Source organism: Alligator sinensis, unplaced genomic scaffold (assembly GCF_000455745.1).
Source record: "Alligator sinensis unplaced genomic scaffold, ASM45574v1 scaffold28_1, whole genome shotgun sequence".
Taxonomy (NCBI): Eukaryota; Metazoa; Chordata; order Crocodylia; family Alligatoridae; genus Alligator; species Alligator sinensis.
The window spans coordinates 90,711-112,302 of NW_005842133.1; the positions used below are offsets into that span (position 1 = coordinate 90,711).

The following is a 21,592-nucleotide window of genomic DNA, read 5'->3' on the forward strand; positions in this document are numbered from 1 at the left end:
TGTAATCCTCATGGTTTAGGATGACTATGGCTCCTCCTTTATCTGCTGGTTTTATTACTGTTTGGTGGTTAGATCTTAGAGATTCTATGGCCTTTTTGTCTGGTAGAGAGAGGTTGTTGTGGTGGCGTGTGTTGCTGATTATTTCATTGTCCATTCTTTCCCTGAAGCAGTCAATGTAGCGGTCAAGGAAAGGGTTTCATCCACTGCAAGGTGTCCAAGCTGATGTTTTTTTGGGCAGCATGCATTTTTAAGCTATTTAGCTATTAAAGTTGGAGTGATTTCTTTCGGTATCTCTAAAGTAATGATGGTGGATACCAAGAAGGGTAATGAACAAGGGACAGATCACTAGAGATATACCCAATTCAGTGCTCTCCCTCTATAGCATCCACTCCTGCCAGCATCAGAGACAGGATACTAAGCTAGATGAACCATTGGTCTGACCCAGTGGCCCCTGGCAGATTTTCAGTTAAAGGCGTGATGGAGTCTGATTCACAATCCCAACGATCACACCTCTTGCCATGCTATGCATGCATGGCAGGAGGCATGATTGTAAGATTGTTGATCAATCCCAGTCATACCCTGTTGAGTGCCCCCAGCTCAGAGTGCCAGTCAGGTGATGGGGGGCTCCCAGCCTGAGGAGGACATTGGGGCCCTTGGCTCTGGTGCAACCTGAAGGCTGTGTGTGCTCATCAGCTGACTGGTGCTCTCAGCCCTGGAGGCACACCAGAGCTGAGACTCCAATGCGCTTCTGAGGCTGGGAGTCCTGATCATGTGACTAACGCTTGCCAGCATTAGAGGCACTGAAACAGAGGGCTCTGATGCACTTTTGAGGCTGAGCACTCTCATGAGCTGATTAATGTGACACCCTGCCTCTGGAGGGCATTGGAGCAAAGGCTGCCATGTGGGGAACACAGATCAGCTGATCAGCTTGGCCATATGTTCAAATGTTAGCATGATGGGAACCAGCCACAAAGTTATTACACTCGTTTTGTGTAATGATAATGATTCATTCCCTGTTTTATTGCACTGTTAATTTAATAAACATGTAGCCGGGTTACTACTTAAGACATGATGGACTGGTTAATCATGTATGAAAGTGTAACGTCTGCCAGGGGCCACTATGACACTTCTTAACCTCATATAAAGACCAATACAAAAGACTGCTCAGGAGAAGTTCAGATTGCCATTGATATGACAGTCTCCAAGTATACCTTCGTAGCAGATTTCAGAAATTCTATTGAACGTAGTTTGTCATGATTCGGTGAAGCAATTATATATATATATGCTACATTCAGTTGAAACATTTGATGATGTATATTGTTAACAATAGATATTTTTTTCTAGCCTAGACCTAAGCCGCTGAGCAGAATTTGGTCTGCAGAACCTGTTACTTTGTTTCCAGCATATAACTAAATTTTCAGATCACATTATAGGTTTGCAGGAGTTTGCTTTAAAAACCAGTTCATTCTTCATAAAAATTGAATACTTTTGATATCAAAGTTTTTTAGAAACAAGAAGTGACACCCCAGAATGTCAAGGTTCTGAGGGGTACCTGCATTGTAAAGTTAAAATAAGGTTTGTGGGCTGTATTTGGTAGCCATGTTGGTCTGAGACAAAAAGGAATGCAAAAATTTACAACTCTTGGTTCAGAAATGATACCTTTTATTAGACCAACTAGGAAATTTAAAAAAATCTCTTTTTCTGCAAGTTTTCGGGCTCAAATGCCCTTCATCAGGCTCTGGGAAAATTAAAGATGGTAAAAAGTCCTCATAAGTATTAAATAAACTTCATTTTTGCAGAGGGAGCTGGAGATGAAAAATCTGTCCCTCTGGGTCCATGAGAGTGTCCTGTGAGTTGTTCTGAGTTACTCTTTGTTGTGCAGATCAGGTAAGATTCCTTCCCTGGAGGTGTCAGATGGCAAGCAGGGAGGTTTAGAAATCTCTCTTGTTCTGCAGTGAAGTTTAAAACCCCAAAGTGGCTACAATTCGGCATCTTCCATGTTTCAGGGATGTACTTGGTAGCTGTGTTGGCTACTTAGAACAACTCAGAGAGACACTCTCATGGACGTTTATTTCCTAACTGTGGGGACTTTTTACCATCTTTAATTTTCCCAGAGTCTGATGAAGGATGTTTGAGGCCCAAAGCTTGCAGAAAAAGAGATTTATTTTTTTTTGCAATTTCCTAGTTAGTTTAATAAAAGGTATCATTTCTGAACCAAGAGTTTTAGATTTTTGCAAACCAAGTTTGTAGCATACATATGATGCTAAATTATCAACTGATATTGTATTTCAGAAATGTATCAGTTTTTAAAAAGCATTGTTAAAAATGAACAAAAGTCATAGATGCATTATACAGAACAGAAGTTATCATGTTGTCTTGTTTTAATCTGATATATATATATGACATATTTTAATCAACTAGTTAATAAACTTCATTAAGTTTTTGGTCATGGCCACATTTCTGGCTCCTCCTTTTGAACTTGTGGGAATTAAGGTGTCTGAAAGACCATTCTTATATTTTGACTTCAATGGTTGCACAGTACAGGAAACACAATACTTCAGTAACCATGTTGTTTTGGCTGTAAAAAGCTAAACCTTGTCATTTCAACTTGAAGAACCCACATCTTGTAAAATGCCAATGTATAGCATAGAGTGACTTTTTTAAAGATAAAAATGTTTAAATTTTCATTTTTCATAACTACTTCTAAGGTATTGCACAAAAAAGCTTTTTAAACTTGATCTTGCCTTTTATTTTCCTTGCAAAATAAAAGAATAGAAAGGAGGTAAAAATCATAAACATACATTTGTGTCATTTTAAAATAAGATGTACGTTTAGATTCTCTTAAATGACATTCTTTAGAAACCTAAATGATGACATTGACATTTATAAAATCAAGAAATAAGAGACCCAACATTTCCATAGCAGCCCAGTTACCTAGTATTTTTGCAAATGTTAACAATTAGTTAACCTTCCCTCTTGCCTCTTTTAGCAACTTGGTAGAATAGCTGGCTTGAACTTGGTTTCACAGTCAAACTGAGCACTATGAAAAAGTGTAGCCAGGTTACATCCAGTCACAAATGTTTGGTGAAGGATCTGTTATATACTTCTTGGACATAAATATTGAATGTGGAGAAAAAAAAAAATCTAAAGATGTTTGCTCAGTTAAGAAAAAAACGAGTTTAATTTTCAGCATAGCAGCACTTCTGCCAAAGGTCTGCCTGATTAGCACTGAAAAGTTTATATGCCTGGTCCATGATGGGTTACTTGGCTATGCTGGAAGCTTGCAGCCACAGGGAAAGCAACTGAAGAAGAATTTTTTACTTAATTTGATGGAATACCTCTCAAAGTTTGAGGGGTTTGGGTTGTAGCCGTGTTGGTGTAAGGACATAGGCAGACAAGGTTCCTTGGGTGAATTTGATATCTTTTATTAGACCAACCCAAATGGTTGGAGAATAGTTATAAAGCAAGCTTTCGGGTTCAAAAACCCTTCGTCAGGCTAAGGAAGCTTCAAAGTTTGAGGCATTTGGCTACTCCAGAGTAACTTGTATTATTTTTATTTAAACCGTTTTTTAAAGTTTTTGATACTAAATGACAGTTGTAAAGGCATGGCAATGTTTTTGTGAGATAGGGAAAGGATCATTGTGGATGATGTCTTTTTTTTTTTTTTTTTTTTTTTTTTTTTTTTCACCAACTGCATGGTTGGGGTAAAGTTAAACAAGCTTTTGAATGCAAGACATTCTTCATCAGCAGCAGGGATCCTGGTTTTCTCTGTTTAAAATGCAAATTCTCTGATGAATAATCCAAAATTCTCTGATTAAAACCCCCAACATCTGTGTTGTTGCATGATTTTTATATATATGAGTGCCAGCCTGCAAAGGGAAACCCGCCATTTCCCGTGCTTTTCTCCTTAAAAGGGGAAAATCCACGTTTTTCTGTGGTGAATGGAAAACCCAGATCCTTGTTTATCAGTGAGATAGGACAGAGAGTTTCAGTATTGCTGTCTAGCACTGACCAATCTTATGTTTGAAAAGCCATCAATGATTGAGTCAATGATTGAGCTCAGCAAAGGAGTTGTTAACAAGTCATTTTTGGGTGATTGCTCTATCCAAAAAAAAAATAAGATGCTGGGGCAGAATACGTTTCTCTTAACAAAAAACTGAAATCCATTCATTCAAGATTTCCTCCTTGAGGAGGAGGAAGCTATATCTGAAATGTTATCGTCTCTGAGCCCAAATTCTGATAACTCTCCTAATTCTACTTGTCTGTATTTTGGTAATGACAATCATGTATCAATTTCAGTAGCTCAGCTCTGAAAATGAGTCTATTGGACTATATTATGTCAGGCAGTGGAAACTGCTTTGTTTTAGTGCCCAGAAGGCGAATGAAAACTGAACCGTTACTCAGATAGAGTAGTGGGGGAAGTGGCGGTTCAATTATACAGTGGCTTTATTTCCATGGGATTTTTTTTTCTACCCATATAAACTTCTCTTTTCTAGGCAGGAGCATTGCATTCCGTGGGGAACGAGGCAATGATGAACCAGCCATTGAAATGATAAAGGTGTCTCATTTGAAGTAAGTAAGCTCGTACAGTATATTGAATTTTTGAAGATCTCTGTAAAACGATAGAAGTAAACCAGCTCCAAGAAAAGACTCTCCAGAAGAAGTGAGCGTAAAAGTATTTGCAAGTGCTTCAAGGGAGATACTACTGTGTTAGACTACCAGGTTTGTGGCAGTGAGCTTTTTATACGAGCCAACAAGGACTAGTAGGACACATTTTAGAGTCAGGTTAGATTTTTGAAACAGTAGGGCTAAGTGTAGATCTTAGCAGGCATTAGGGGGAAGTTAAATCAATTCAAAATGGCTACTTGATACCAGGTAAGTCAAGATGCAGGAGATGGTTAGATGGTTGGTTGGGTGTCCAGCAGGTTTGAGGGAATCAGGGTTCTACCAGGGGATAAGGGGCAGGCATGACCCACAAGTCGAGGGCAGGAGGGTGGGCATGACCTGTGGGTGGAGTTGGGGAGCAGGCATGACCTGCAAGGGCTGGGGTGGGATCCCCCCCCCCACCAAACCTACACCCCCATTCCTCCTGCTCCTCCCCTCACCAGGACTTACTTGCTCAGCCCTGGCAGTGGCGAATGCTGATAAACGCATCCAGAATGGCTTGTGGGATGGGGGTCAAGAGCACTAGCTGGGGGAGTGGGCAAAAAATAGTCCAGTGCTAGGGAAGTGGGGGACTGAAAAGAGCAGCCCCGGGCCTGTGGCTGGGTTTTCCTGTGCACGACAAGTGGCAGAAGTTCCTTGCACCAGTTTGACTTAAATCAAATGAGCCTGATACTACATAGATCCAGGTTTATCTTAAACTGGGTTCTTCAGTTTTTAGACTGGCTTGTGTGCTTGGACCTTCTGTTCAGTTACAGGTTTAGGCTGATTGCCAGTCACTGAGACCAGGTCTGTAAGTGTAAGGTTGGCACTGAGACAAGCTAAGTTTAAATCAGGCAGCCATTTTGAACCTGATTTAATCTCTCAAATGTCTGTACTTGGCCTAGGTGGTAGGTTATTATTCTAATAGTGATATGAAGATAACTTGCCATTTTTAAGGCTTGAGTCAATGGAAAATGAGTGTTTGCCGAGTTTGGGGTTCTCCAGGGATTTCAAGATCCTCTTTATATGATCTTAGCTTTAATATAAAATCAGAGGGTGTGTCCACATGTGCTAGCATGTGCAGTTTATGGTGTCACAAATCTCTGTGGCACCACAAACTGCATGTATTTCATGTTAAACCGTGTGTGGAGCTGCTAATTTGCTCTGCGGCTGCCTGGGGCACAGTGGGCCTCAGCAAAGAGGCTCTGCAGTACACAGAGCTCAAGGCTGCCTGTTCCCCCATCTTCATGTGCTGTACCCCAGCCAAGGCCCCCCCCCGGCACATGGAGTCTGGCCAGGATGAGCTGGGCACAGCCCACAACAAAAGGCACGTGCAGGGGCATGTGTGGCGGCACAAAGTAGATGCACAGGTTTGCACTGCTACTGTTTGTGCCACTGCAAGCGCATTGCCCTGCTCATCTGGATGCAGCCAGAGGGTTTTGGTTAGGGATGAAATAGTATTTTTTCACACATTGACTAATGAAAGCTTGGTCTTACCTTTTCATAAATGTTCAGCAGTTGGCTTAGGCAAAGTAAAACTAATGTGAAAGCCATTTAAGAGAAAGGGCCAATTTTTTTTTTCTTTTACATCCCACTGACTTGGGTTTTTGGTCTATAACAAGAGCTCCTAGGCACTATGCTTAGTACAAGTAATACATAATTTATAAGACTACTTTGTTGTAAAAATAATTTAAATAGCCTTAGATTCAATGGAATAACCATTAAAAATATGAAAAGAGCTGCTCTTGTACCCAACTCCAAGATCCTGGTGTATATTGCATTCCCTCCTTTTTCTGTATTATATGGCAAGCAGTTTTTGACTTTTGAAAACATTGTCCTGTATTTTTTGCACAGCAGTTAACATAGTTTGGCCCTATAATTGTGACCACAGTCCATTACTAATTAATAACAAGTGTGTGCTCAGACTGAAGAGGTAAACTATTAGATGAAAACAAAGGAAGGTGAATAATGAAAAGTAAATGCAGTTTCTGATGCCGCCTAGTTTAGAAGATAGACTTAACAGCATTTTGATTATAACATACAAGAAATGTCAAATATTTCAATTCCATGCTAAAAATAATTATACCTGTCAATAAAAAATCACTTTCCAGTATCAAAAAGCATTTTCTGATGGCCAGAAACCAAGGAGTTAATTCTAAAGATGCTTCCCATGGGCTTAGGGAAAGTAATTGAGTCTGGACAGAGTATTGCAAGTTAATCAGCCTTTAAAGGTTGACGGCAGGAAATTCCTTAAGAGTGGCTCCTTGGGAAGCAGACCTGGCAAATGCTTTGCTGTAAGATTCTTTATCATTTACTACAGGCCTGTGGTGAGAACTTCTTTTTTTTTTCTGGCTTGCAGTTCTCTTTCTCTCTCAACCCTTCTCCCTCTGTCCAAACTAAAATCTTGGCCTCTCTTGCTGGCATGCTGTGGTTGTCTAAATGTCAACTCACTGAAAGCTGCTAAAATGGAGCACTTAATATTTTTTTCCTCAAAGTCTTTCTTCCACATAGTGCCAGAAGTTTTAGTTAATTTGATCAGTAAGGCCCTGATCCTACAAAGAATTCCATTTAGACTCACTGAGGTCTCCAGGAAATTCAGTGGGCTCCTATGTGAGTGCAGACATCCAACTCCACAAATTGTATTGGAGGACCAGGATCTGCTGAATTTGTGTTCGCTCCCTCTCTTTCCACCTCCTGCCATTAGAGTAAATTGTGCCTGCCATGGTGACAGGAAGAAAATATATAAAATAAAATAACAGAAATTAAAGTGATTTTTTTTTTCTTTAACTGGATATTTTTGACATAAGAAAGGGCTCATTCATTTCAGGCAGTACCTAGCTGTAGTATTTAAAGACAAACCTCTGGAAATCTGGGATGTGAGGACATGTACTCTTCTTAGAGAAATGCCAAAAAACTTCCCTGTGGTGACTGCTTTGGTAAGGAATCTATTCTTTTACCTTCTCCCTTAAAATGTCAATTTAATTTATAAGTATAATTTGAAATACTCTGATGGATATTTTGCTACGAATTGGGTTGGTGGGTTTTATTTCTCCAGTATTGTTACCCAAACTTCGTATTTTTTCCAACTACCCTTACAAAATAGGATTATACAAGTTTCTCTCGCCAACTGCTGGGGTTAGGTTTCTGAAAGTTCCCGTGGTGGGCAAGACAAGAGGCTTATGGGAAAAATGACAGGTGGCAGGCTGATGCGCAGCCACAGAAAACTCTGATTACTCAAAACTATCCCACGGTAGCCAAAATGGTATATAGAATATTAAGCATGGATACTCAAAACTGGTTGGCAAAACCGTGGTTGGCGAGGAAAATCTGTAAATGAAAGCATCCTGTTTTAGAAACTGGTTCAATCTCAAATATATATTATAGAAGCAATATATAATTAGCTTAATCATAATTAACCTGTAATTCTAGATAGTGAGAAACACTTGTTCCAATTTTTCCTATTTAAAAATGCTGACAGGAATGGTCACCTTCCCATAACTTGAAGAGTTTAAGAAAAAAACAGCTTGCAGCCCGTGAAGCGATGGCCCGACAGACGGTTGCATCCGATACAGAACTTATTAGTGTGGAATCTTCTGTTATCAGGTACTGCCCATCACAATGTCCTATGGGCTGCATTCCTATATAAAGGTGCTCTTTTTATGTATTGGCACAGACTAGCACTGCTAAATGCTGGGTGCCCTGGGAGAGCAGTTTCACAGACTATTTACCATTAGCAGTGCATAGAAAAGTCAGTGAATGGGCTAGGGTCTGGTCCTTACACATCAACCTTGGATTCTTCTGCTGAGCATGAGAAATATTCATTTATTCCAAACAGGCATTGGCAGTACCCTTTAGTGATCTGCCCCTTGGGGTAAAATTAGTTTTTGCCACTTGGTTACTGTTATAAGGGTAGAAGTCAATTATTGTTTGGGGATTTGAGTAGAAAGAACCATTTTTGAAGAAACATCCTCTTTCATACTACTGCATTTTTATGCATTGATTCATTGGGGAAATCTGATCTTCTATGTGTTTCAAGAACAAAAAAGGGTTACCTTTGACTCTCTGCATTTCTCCTAAAGCTTATTACAGGAGGCCGAAAGTAAATCTGAGCTGAGTCAGAACATTTCTGCCAGAGAGCACTTTGTGTTTACAGATACCGATGGGCAGATTTATTATCTCACAGTAGAGGGAAACTCGGTAAAAGACAGTGCAAGAATTCCTCCTGATGTAAGTTCAATATTTCTATATAATTGGGTCTTTAATTTGTTTTCATAGCTATTGTTGCAGAAAATAACATTTTATTATAATTATTAGGAGTATACATTTTAATGGCAAATATTTACAAAATCCGTGATTGGAAATAGAAACAAAACTTGCATTTGCAAAACAAATGAAAGTTCCTGTTTATGTAAAATAATGTTTCTTTTCAGCTTTGCAATAATGCATTAGTTTATGTAAGCAGTTTATTTATTTGGAAGGAACAGTGGAAATTTTTTTTCAACTGCATCTCATTTTTGCGTAATACATCTCAGAGAAATGCTGTAGACAGCAGCTGAAGTTTTTTAGGCTTTATGGAAATAACATCAGCAAAATAAATAATTACTTTTATTTGCTGTGGAATTTTTGTGGCTTTGTGTCTTTTTATTAGACTCACATATCTACTGCATCTATTATGTTTAACTTAAGAAAATGTTAGTTTCCCCTATGCACGAGAGGAAACTTTTTTGACCATGTTTATATTGGGCTTCTGTTAGTGATAGCTATTAGCAGGGTTGCAAAATTGTTTCCATTATTTCCACAATTAGAATATGGATGCAAAGAGAGCAAATTCTCTTACAGAGGAGAGCAGAACCAGCAGAAATTCAGTTTCAAGTATGGAATGAATATGATTATCAGAGGACATTAATACTGATGCTTAGTGTGGGTAGCAACACTTAAAATCATGTTTAAAAAACACTCCTAAGATGCTTTCTGTTTTGGAAGGGGTGGTTTTAGAAGTGAACTACTGATGTGTATCTGTGGTTAGCTGCCATTTTTCTAAGCTAAGTGTAGTCAAATCCTAGCCCTCTTGTAATATTTATTACTTTTACTTTTTTATTAGACCTAACTAGACAATAAAGTGTGTGGTAATTGGGAAATATTGCATCAAAATTAATGTAATTTCTTTTGCCTCTTAAAAAAAAAAAAAAAAAAAAAGAGGCAACAAAAACAAACCCCATGGATCATTAAGGTTGTTGCATTGTTTATTTTTGCATTTCCTCCCTAGGTTTTAGGTTCTAACAGCACAGTTAGACCGAATGTGTATTATTACCTTAATTTCTGCACTGCGTGACTTGTAATTTTAACTATTCAACCATAACTCTTTAAATGGTAGATTATATTTAATGTTAATGTTTGGGCCTGATCCTGTATGTATGCACTAATAACTTCATATATATTAGTCTTCAGCTCAGTGGGACTATATAATTTTTAGAAAGAAAGGAAAAAAGTTATGGTTCGGGAGTAGTCTTTTTTTCTCATTCACATTGTTATCAGTGCATCAACCATAACAATGGGTCATACAGTTTTCAGGACTAGCTCAGATTATTGACTGATGATTTCTAGTAGTGGCTGCTACTTATTCAATTCCTTCACAGGAAAGCAAAATCCTTCAGAGGCTATGAATGCTAGCATCATGTAATGCTAACTATCATGAAGTATTTTACGTTAAATACATAGAGTGGTGTTTCTAATAGGGGAGATATTAGAGGTGTAGGTTCTACTTTGAGACAAGGCTTCATTATGTTGCTTAGTTATAAATTTACTGTCCCAGCACAGAATGGTAAAGCTAATCATTCCACAGTTAGTATTTGAAACAGACACTCAGTGAATTTTGCTCTTATTTTTATTTTCATTTGTAAGGTGTTCTGAGATGCAGGCTTTCATATTTTGATCCCCCTTTTGTTAGTAAAAGCCAATTCTGTGTTACATAACAGCCCATTATTGCAGCAAATGAGAGTTGTGCCTGGGCATGCAGCACAGAATAATATCCTAAGGTACAAGAGGCAGTTCTTATTCTTTTGGTACAATAAACATTTAAGTCCATAAAAACTTTTATACAGTGGATAAATCCTTGGTCTCTTGGTATACCTCCCATACCTATGGATGTCCTATGACATTCTCAGGTTACCCTCTAGTGGCCAGTTGCCAAACATCATAGGGCACAGGTGGCAAGTTGTGCTCTGCCAAGAGTTGAAACCAGAGTTCACTTTCACAAAGTCTCCTGCTACTCCTAAAGTGGTTGAATTTCTCGAGGAAAGGAATAGTCATCCTTGCTAAAACAGTTAAGTGAATTTGCCCTGCTGGTGTTTATATCCATTTCTGTTTAAAGAAGCTCTGTATTTGGCTTAAGGCTACTTCTTAAAAAGCACAGCTTGTAATATCAAAACCTCCAGGTTTCTCCATTTGGCACATCTCCTCCAATAAACCTCAAAATATTTAAGTTATAGTTGTAAAATTTTATTCATTTTGTTCTCCTTTTCTCTTTGAATTGGCCAGCAATCAAGATGTTGCAAAAAGCCTTCTGTTCAATATGGCAGGTCAGCTGTTTTTCAGAGATAGTGGCAGCTTTTTGAAAAAGTGACTACTTGACAAGGATGGTTTTTCAAGAAGGAGGGGGAGAGAGGAAATAATAGAAAAATTGCTGCTCTATTGTGTTTTTTTCTTTTTCTCCTTGTGTTTCAGTACAAAATTACATATTTCTAAGACTGTAGGTACAAAATTTATAAACTACATTTGTTTAGCTCCTGTTACATAACCAGAGTTGTTTGTCAAGACAGAGCTTTACTGAAATATTATGTTATCTTCATGAAATATTATCTATATAACATTTCAGGAAACCTCTGTCTTTTCAAGTATCTCTGGTTATATAACAGGAGAAAAACACAAATGCCTCATATGTAAATATATGACATGGCGATATGGGATCACAATATTGTAAATGTTACACTTGTAGTCCTATTGCATGTTATGTATTATATATATTAATTTATTCAGCAGTTCTTAAATATATCAGTGAGAACGACAGATTTGATTGTGGGGAAAATATTTATAAATGCTTTCCATTTCCATTGTGATCTACCCAAAAGTGCTCACTAGAAGATGTAACTGTTGAATACATTCTAGATCAGAATTGTTTTGGAAATTAACTTTCTTAAAAATGATGTGTTGAGAGGTTTTCTGATTAATGGTTTAAGTTTAAAGCATATACGAAAATGAATGCTAATTGAAATTTACAGGATCACAATCCATGGGCTATTTTTTGAGGTATGCAAATGACACAAATTTGGTTATGGATTAAGATTTGAAGTGTGGTTTTCTTTTGGTAACTTTTGAATAATAGTAATAAAATGTGGCCTGTTGATTGCCATTTATTTATAAAAGGCACATGAAAATTTGATAGGATGTATGATACATACTCCTCGTTTTCCCCTTGTAATTGTTATTATTAGAAAAACCTGTAACTACTTTGTAAAATTATTTTTCTATGCATCTCTCACAGACAGAGGGAGATGCTGCTGTCAGTGGGGGAATACAGCACCATGAATCAATCTGTAAAGACGTTGCATTATGAAATAACAGACTGAGAACGCTTACTTCAGAATATGAAAACAGCTGTTTATTATAGCATATATAGAGTAAAGCTGAGAACTATTAAAAGCTGAGAGCTATTATAGGTAGGAGAAGATAACTAAAAGATATTCACTATTACTGTCCATAAACATCCTCTGAGGTTTCTGTTGTGGAGCAAGGAAATTAAAGAAGCTCTGCATTAGGCTTCACACTACTTCTTTAAAAAACACTTGTAATCAAAACTTTGTTATCATCAAGTGGTGATAACAGAGACAGAATTTATAGATGAGGCTTCTCTGTGTTCCTGGCATTTGTCACAGTTTGCAGAAAAGGACACAGTCCCTTCTACAGCAAACTTCTGCCGTTTTGATAAGTAGCTCCCCTGACTCCATTATTGTAGTGAAGAAGGCACCTTGGAGAATAGAGCAAACTGCAAATAACTCTCCTGCTTGTGGCAGCTCCTCACAGTGATGCAGGAATCCCTAAAGCATTTGCATTTACAATGTCAAACAATGCAGCTAGCTTTCTCCGATCATGGATTTAACATAGGTTTATTTGAAACTGCATCCTATGCGGCATCTCTCACTATGTCTATGTTTGGTATGCTTGAGAGTAGTAGCCTCCTCTCCAGATTTTCATGTGCAAGTGTGAACATGGGGCCAGAGATGTTCAAGGGGCAGTCTCCCAAGAGGACTTAGTGTAGTCTACATTAGGTGCATCTAAGTGACATGACCAAGATCACACAGTAAGTCAGTGGCTAAGGAGAGAATTGAACCCAAGTCTTGTGAGTTTGAATCTAAATCCAGTCGCCTGCATTCTTCATCTTGATTCCTCCCTTTTCTAGGGAGCAGTTATTGGGAAACATGTTATATGGGCTACACATTTGCTATGATCATGGTTCTTATACTTAAGCCCAAGTTGCTCAACAGGAAACATTTATATTGTTTTTGTCATGTTAAATTAAACTTCCTGTCTTTGAACACTAAACACTATATGCAGGTTTTGTTATATCACTTGATTTTGCTGTAACTTTCTCTTTTATTTAGTTAAGCATTTGAACAGTAGCAGTAACCCATGGCACTGGCCTCAGATCATGAATTGCAATAGAGAAGAGTTGACTACAGATTTGTAATGGATAAGAGTTATTTTGTCAGCTTTAATTGTTTTGGTTTTCTCTGAAGGGCAGCTATTTTTTTGCATCAAGTATGAAAACTCAGCTAACTTCTATCAAACTGAAATCCTGGTGTTTGTATTTCCTAGATAGTATGCATTAGTTCTCTGGGTGTTTGAGAATGAGTCCTATCACACAGGAGCTAACATGAAAATAGAAACACACAAATGTTTTACATTTCTTATAAAACTAAATGTTAAGCTGTAAGACAGTATTTCATTCAGTTTAAGAAGTCTAGATAAATATTTTGAGAGAAATTCTGTTTTCTGAGCCGGGAGTCCTCCAGTAAACTCAGTAGAATTGCCTTGTTGGAGCCACAAGCAGATTTTGCTTATTAGCTTTTTTTTAACATTGGAAAGTAATGGGCAGTATCGGTATTAAAATGTTTACCTGTGCAGAATGCTTTTAACCATATCATTTTCTTCTGCAGGGAAACATGGGAAGTATTACTTGTATTGCGTGGAAAGGAGATACCCTGGTTCTCGGAGATGTTGATGGAAACTTAAACTTTTGGGATTTAAAAGCTAGAGTATCCAGGTATGAGAGAATAAAATCTTACCATTTCTTATAGAGTGAATGGATGGCAGAAGATTTTTCTTTATATTTGCAGAAGGCTGCCATGATCTAGCAGCAGAGAGAACAAGCTTCTATCTTTAACATGAAAATTTTTCTCAAATAGTGTCTACTCAGGCAGTGCTGATCTGTAACAAAAGAGAGGTGGTGCTCTCAGCTGGTGTGAATAGTATATTTGTGTTGATTTCAGTGAGTCCTTGGTGACTTGTCCCAGCTGAATATTTGACTAGCTTGGTTTAATCTAAACAAAAATAGTTAAAATGAAAAGGATTGTAATATTTGTCATATTAAATATTCTGAGATTTTTCTAACACAACTCACTTAAAAGTTTTTTATGATATTTTTGCTAGTCATCCATTTATATATACATGGAATATTAATTCTACAAGTTATGAAGTATCAAAACGTAGAATGTTTGAAAGAAAATTTATATCAACTGCTCATATCTCTCTGTGTAGATTAGAATGAGGTTAAAACTTGAGTTATTTTTGCCCCCAGGGGGATCCCTACCCACCGAGGCTGGGTGAGAAAAATACGCTTTGCCCCTGGAAAAGGAAACCAAAAACTGATATCCTTGTTCAATGATGGAGCTGAAGTTTGGGATGCAAAAGAGGTATGCATCCATTTCTCATCTGTTTTTACTTGTGCACAAAACATAAACCTACTTCTCAAGGTAAGGTCAGGCACACAAACAATGTGGTTAAAATTATACACGAGCTGTTGCTGACAGCTATATAATAGAGGTGTCTGGTCTTTTCACAAAAGATGTTTACGTCCCCAGAAAGCTTTTTCAAGCTGCTGTCAATTGAAAAGTGCCTTTCACTCATACAGCTGACACTTTATTGAAATACCATTTTATCATCACTCTCTCCTAGTGATTTTTGGGTTGCAGCTTGCATAAAAAATGTTTTTGGGCTCCAGTGCAGAAATACAAAATCTTCCTTTCCAGGCTTAACAAGCTTCTGTGAATATCTAGACATACTAAATGGCAAAGTTGACCTGACTTGGTTTTGATGTATTTTGGGGATACATGAAAGTCAGATGTTTGAGAATTAACTTTATCTTTGCTTCTCCTTTTCTGCAGAAAAGCCTATATTAGAGGGAAAAATCTCATTAAAAAATCTCACATTCATCTTATGTAGGTAGTTGGAGTTTTATTCTTCTGTACATTCATAGATAGGACATTGACTAGGGATAAATGATTCTACATGAAGAGATGCGGGCTGTAGTGCCATGCATTCTCCAGACCAGACAGAGTACAGCCATTTAGTCTGATCTTCTAGAAACTGGATTTGAGAAATCTTTGTAATCTCTTGTTACTTTTCTGTCTGGTAGTTCTCTACCTCTTTTTAGGACCTCAGTGGGTTTTTTGTTATACAAAAGTCTTAACATACACATGGGGTTTCCTTGGATTAGTGACTTCTGTGAATATAGGGGACTGGACCTGATGGGCTCAGAGGCCTCTTCCAATTTTGTGTTCCTCATTCCAATCACACGTGCCAAAGTCCTTATGCATTTTAGATGACATTGTAGCTCCTTTGCTTTCTCTGCAGGATGGCCTCATACGTCCTGCAAAGACTAGGGGGTCTTTTCAGCCCAGGGAGATGCAAAGATGGCTTTAAGGATACCTTTGTTCCCTTTTATTAATCGTGTGATGTGCCTTATGGCAAGGGTTGTCAACTGGGGGTTACTTGGGAAGGCCCAAGGGGGTATGTGCAGGTGGGTGGGGATGAAGCGCTGCCACACACCATCCCGCACCACCGCCTCCCAGGAGCAGGGCCAGGGCGAGGGCAGCAGTGCCCCTCTGCAGGCTGCACAGGCGCTGCCTGGCCAGCTTGATCGGGTGATGCTCACATGCAGTGACCACTGCCACCACCCACCACCCCACACTGCTGCCACTCAGCGTCAAGTCGCATGGCACCCTCCACCCCTCGACTCTGTGTCTCGCTGCCGGGAGCACACTTATTAAAAAAGGTTGAAAACCCCTCCCTTATGGAATCACAGCACTGAATCTTGCCAGTTGTAACTAATATCCTTGCTGAAAAGTGGCTCATTGTTTCAAGGTACAGATGGTGAGCAGTTTAAGAAGTGGGAGAAATGTCAACTTCCGAATACTGGATGTAGATTGGTGTACATCAGATAAAGTGATTTTGGCATCAGATGATGGGTGCATCAGAGTTCTAGAGATGTCTATGAAGCCATCATGCTTTAAAATGGATGAGCAAGAGTTGACAGGTAAGAACAAATCTCAACAGCCCACCATAGTTAAGTTTCCTGTTTGTTACCAATCCAAACAACACATAGAAAAGGTGAGAAAAATAATCTTTATTCTTTTCAGTGAAACAGAGAGCAGAACTAGTATCAGTCTGCACCAGAAAATCAGGTATCTTCCAAGCATTTTGATGCAGACAATCTCCATATGTTTTAAAAATATCTTGTAATAGTTTTTCATTGAACTTCTAAGGGAATAGATTATACATATTTTTCTGTATTTAAAAAAGGTTATTCTTCACATAACGTGGAGCGATTTGTTGTGAAAAAATAATAGGTCACTCAAGTACACAACATGATTTTGAGTCATGTCTGTGATACATTAAAAAAATTAAAACATATGTACGGTTTGTTGACAGCCTTATGTTGGGGGTTTTTTTTAGTTTTTAACTAGCATAGATATGTTTACAAAACTGCCTTTAGTTTCTGTAAGTTTTGATGGGTGGATGGAAACTATGCCAGATATATGGTGCATATAAGGAATCCTACAGAGTTTTAAAATTATGAGCCACTGAGACCACTGCTAAGTAAGATTACCACAACGTGATGTTATATTTGATAGATATTCTGTTTTAATAACGTTGTCAACTTTGTCTGAAATAAAATATTGATACAGTAAAGACTATAACTTTAATAAAACACAAGAAACAATAAAAGTATCATCAGCACATTATGATCAATAACATAGATAGATTAGAAATCATATGTTCTCTTTTTAAACCCTGAATGTGCAAATATATAAGTGCATAATTATGTCATTAAACCTGTGAAACATAAAGGAAAAACATTATCAGTCAAAAAAACAGTATGATTCAGTAGCTATTTAGATATTTATAAAAGTAACAAAAGTTACCTAGGCTAGAATAAAAATCATTGTGTAAATCAGTCAGCATGTAATTAAACCACTAATTTGGTGGAGAGTAGGAAAAACATCACACGGGCAAATTATCTCACAACTGAATCCTGCAGAGACCCTATGTCTGAAGCATCTTACTACTGTCATAGATTCTGTACCAGAATAGACAGACCACCAGTCAGATCCATTTTGGCATTTTGGCTGTGTGAAAAACCCCAAACCACTGAAACTAGATTTAAAAAAACTGATGTGGTGTGAAATGCACAGTTACCCCAGAACCTTACCTGCCTCCAAACAGAGATATTATTTTATCTCTTTTAGTAGTCTCAAGTGTTACTAGTGGGCAAAAATGTTCATTTGGAAGGGTAACTTTTTATTAATTGAGTTTCATTTTAAGTTGTGCTCACTGCTGGCTCTCAAATACCAGTGCACAAAGCAATGTAAATGCTAATGCTTTCACTTTGCTTAATAACTATATAACAGACTAGCAGATTTGGGAGATGAGCAGAGCTGGGGCAGGCTGTTTATGTCGCAGTCTGCAACTAGCTTGGGAGAGATCTTGCTGCACGAAGCTTTAAATAACTCCCTCTTCACTGTACATTTAGGAATTACAGAATTGGTCAGACTGAGGAATTGAGTTTCTTGGTTCAGGAGGTTTGCAGCTCCCTATCCTCAGTTGATCTGTTCTCATTATTACACCCCAAACCAATGCCATAATTGCAAATCCAAGATACAGAACCCTGTGCTTCTTCCATTGCATGGCAGATATTTTTTGAGTGATAGAGGAATATTTTTGGTAGCATATGGGAACAAGGTACTTTTTCTACCCTCCTAATACAAGAATTGTTTCCACTACATTCCTATGGCTGTTGTGATATGGTTCCCTGAGCCCCTCCCCTCCTGTGAAAAACTCCCCTGGGCCTCCACAGTGATTTCTTTCCTAACTGTCATAATAAATGTGACCTGCATTGGCCAGACAATACATACTTGCAGCAGTAGTTGAATATTTTTGCACAGAATCTTAAAGTGAGTCGTGTTTCATAGGTTAATTGCCTTTTTCAGAGTCCTGCTTAACCTTATTTGGTTGGGGACCATGTAGTGTAAACTGCAGTTTTGCTTCAAAAAAAGGAGCTGGGGTTCTGCAGGCGCTTAGTTGACGGCCCAGAGGTTGCAAGTTCAAGGCCATAGCAGACGTGCTCACAGCACGGCCCTGTCAAATTTCAACCAAATCTGTGAATTCTGCTAAATATCTTGTCACAAGGACATGAAACAGGAAGGGAGGGCTTCAAAAAATACCAGTCGGGTAAGGAGACTTTTGGAGTAGTCTGAAATCCAAGTAACTCTTCTTACCTGAGTTGTGAAGTGAGTTACTATTCCGTATAGCAAATCACTACTGAAGGAAGAAAAAAAATACTTAATGGAAGTCTAAAATCACTCCAGTGTCCAATTTTCAGTTGATCTCTGAAATGTAGTTTAATGGTTCATTAAACTAGACTAAAGACTTAAGAAATGTTCTGAAGCAAACATCTTGCATTTTAGGCTGATAGATTGAAAGACCTGAAGAACATTCAAATGTCAAACTGAGATACAGTTTCAATGATTGCAAGGTTTCTGATTTATATGGTAATCAGTGCAGTTTAAGTTCCTTATATGGGCTCTGAAACTAATCCTTCATGTAGACTCGCCTTTTTTTGGTTGCTTTTTATTTTTATTACATTACTGATGATAAAGCATTGGGTTTGGGGGTTATGAGGTGTTATATAATTATATGCATATTCCATGGAAAAAGCCATGAATTTAGGATTGCAGAATCAAGCATTCCATTAGTAAATGCTAGAATTAAGACTGCCCGTGCAGTCGTACCTTGGGTCCCTTTGATAAGGTACCCTGTGAGGGAGGGAGGTCTTAACCCCGTTTTATATGGAGGGAGCTACAGACCAAGATTGAAACCAAAAACTGTCACTTGGCAGGGAATTTTGGGGTATGCCTATATGATCTTGTTGTGCCACGCTGTGCTAAGCTTTGCACATGCTTGTTTCCAAATCTGAAGCAGTGTAGCTGTGTCAGTGCAGCATTTCACAAATCTAATAGGATCTGTTTCATTACAGAGCTTAGGCCCTCTGTACACCGTCTTTGTTCCTTTAGATAAATTTACCCTTAAGCCCATCCCAGCTTCTTAATTAGGATCATCACCAATTTTTTCAGATGAACCAAATGATCCATTTACTATAAACTATCCCCTGTAAATGTCCTGAGGACACTTACAATTTTTCTATATAGTCAAGCTGTTGGAATCTCTCCAGGATTTTGGATACATGCTAGCACGTTGAAGTGGTAGGCTAAATTGACCCAGAGACTTTCAAAATGGTTTTCCCTCCAGTAATACCTGATACTAGCTAGCTAGCTAGGTTCCACTGCAGTTTCAAGTGCAAACACCTTGTGTGGTTCCCCTGAGAAGGATGCTGATACCAAAGATATTCAGGTCAGCTACTTGAATTTCAGTACACATGTTGAGACATCGTTCCCCTGTGGCAGCATATAAGTCTGATGCTTCTTTTGGCTGCAGTCTTTGTTTAAGAAGCCTGTAAGCTCCAACCTTTCTATTCAGGTCACTGCTTTTGAGCCACCAAGAGTGAAATATATATATATGGACAAGCACTCAAAGAAGCAGAAGTAGTTACTTACCTTCCAGAACTGTGTTTCTAAAGTTGATTGTTCGTATATTTTCCGTGACATGCCCTCCTTCGACACTGGTACAATGTGGACACCTACACTTCAGTTGACATTTGAAGTTCCCCTGATCTCTGCTGTGGGACATGACATTAAATGGGCAGGTATAGCCCCTCTAAACTAAAGACTCTGAGTCCCTATAGATGTTCAGATAAAGGCATGGTGTGTAATCCACATGTGCATGGCAGAAGGCGTGACTGTGGGATCCTGCATCAGATTCTATCGCGTCTTATTGCCAGTAAAGTGAGAACCCAGGATTGCCATTTTGGGTTCCCTCTGCACCAGCGAGTAGAACATTCCCACAGCTGTGAGTCCCGTAGCTGATGGGGCTTGTAGCCATGGTAGCACCACAATGCTGCCAGGACCAGGAGTCCTGCAGGTGTGGCCTCTGGGTCCCGGCAGTCCTACCAAGGCACTGCTGGGACCTAGAGTCCACACCTGCGGGACTCACAATTCTGGCAGCCGTGGGGTGCTGCTGGGGCTGAGAGTCCCCTCAGCTGCAGGACTCCCAGCGCCGACTGTGCATGGTGCATCCCTGCAGCTAGGAGCCCTGTCAGCCAGTGGGGCTTCCAGCCACAGCAGGAGATGCTGCTACATGTGAAAATTAAAGCTGGATAGAAACCAGCTATAAAGTTAGAACTCATTTTCCAGCTCTATAGCTGGTTGAATTTTTTTAAGTGTGATTATTACTTTGCACATGTAGCTGTTTGAAATCAATTGAAGTGCACAATTAACCCGGCAAAGGTTCTGATCTCAAGATTCTCACATCAAGAATAGCAAGGGCCCCATTAATTTTTGATACTTCCTAACTTGTGCCCTTTTAATGTTCTATCAACTTAAGTTTTTAGTGCATTTTTTTAAACTTAAGTTGATGTGAGGGGGCTGTTCCTGCCTTGCCACTCACTGGTCCTCCCTCAAGTGGGCTGGGATCTTGGAATCCATAGTACACTTCTCTGCCATTTGAGCTTAGAGAATTAATGGAAGCTATAGAAGGCAGTTACCATTTATGTCGACCTCACAGTGGGATGATGAAGGGAACCATTTTACCAGTGGCTTTTACAGCTATTTTCTAAACAGCAAAGCAATTTGAGACTCAGTATAATGATTTCGATTCCAGATCTTGTAGGGGAGAGTGCTCTAGTAATGGTGTAGTCCCTTCTGTCCCTGTCCCCTTCTTTTCTTGTTCTCATCTTTTGCCTCCACTCTGCCCATGCTCTTATCCTCTGTTTTTGAGTCCTTCTACTTTTCCCTTGTCCCAGCCTATGTCTCTTCTCTGGCCTACACGTGTTGGGTGTACAGTGTGGTCAAAACCTAGGATTTGTGTAGCCATAGAGCATATTCAGTGTAGGTGGTAGAGTCTTAGGTGGCATGCACTAACAAAGATTTTTGCAAACTCTAGGATTCTTTTCCAGAGACTTTTATCTTGGTTACATATTTCACAGAGATAACAAAACATGCATCTCTGACACAAAGGTCTCATATTGGGTAATGGCTGGCAATCTGAACTGTAAGTGTTACTAGCTCCACTTATGTTTTTTTCCCCTCTTAATCTTCAGAACTTGAGTTGGAGATCATTCAACATTTGAGTGGGTTACACTGATGAATTATTCATTTACAACTGGTGTTTTGCACAGGGGCACAAGTCAAATGTGTGTGTGCACAAATTCTTGCCTAACTGGTTAGTGACAATCAAATACACATACTTGCCAGTAGCAAGATAATTTCTAGTCTTCCTG

General features: G+C 38.8%; 1 protein-coding gene across 1 annotated transcript in view; it reads left to right on the forward strand.

Annotated features, from left to right (window-relative positions):
- WDR11 (WD repeat domain 11) overlaps nt 1–21,592 on the forward strand; it is a gene marked incomplete at its 5' end in the record, with an annotated part of 90,301 nt that overhangs the window by 53,273 nt on the left and 15,436 nt on the right. The window contains 7 exons of the mRNA XM_006025133.2: nt 4,497–4,572; nt 7,472–7,580; nt 8,123–8,247; nt 8,724–8,871; nt 13,857–13,963; nt 14,498–14,612; nt 16,063–16,234. Coding sequence (XP_006025195.1) covers nt 4,497–4,572; nt 7,472–7,580; nt 8,123–8,247; nt 8,724–8,871; nt 13,857–13,963; nt 14,498–14,612; nt 16,063–16,234 — 852 coding nt within the window. The remainder of the gene's footprint in view (nt 1–4,496; nt 4,573–7,471; nt 7,581–8,122; nt 8,248–8,723; nt 8,872–13,856; nt 13,964–14,497; nt 14,613–16,062; nt 16,235–21,592) is intronic.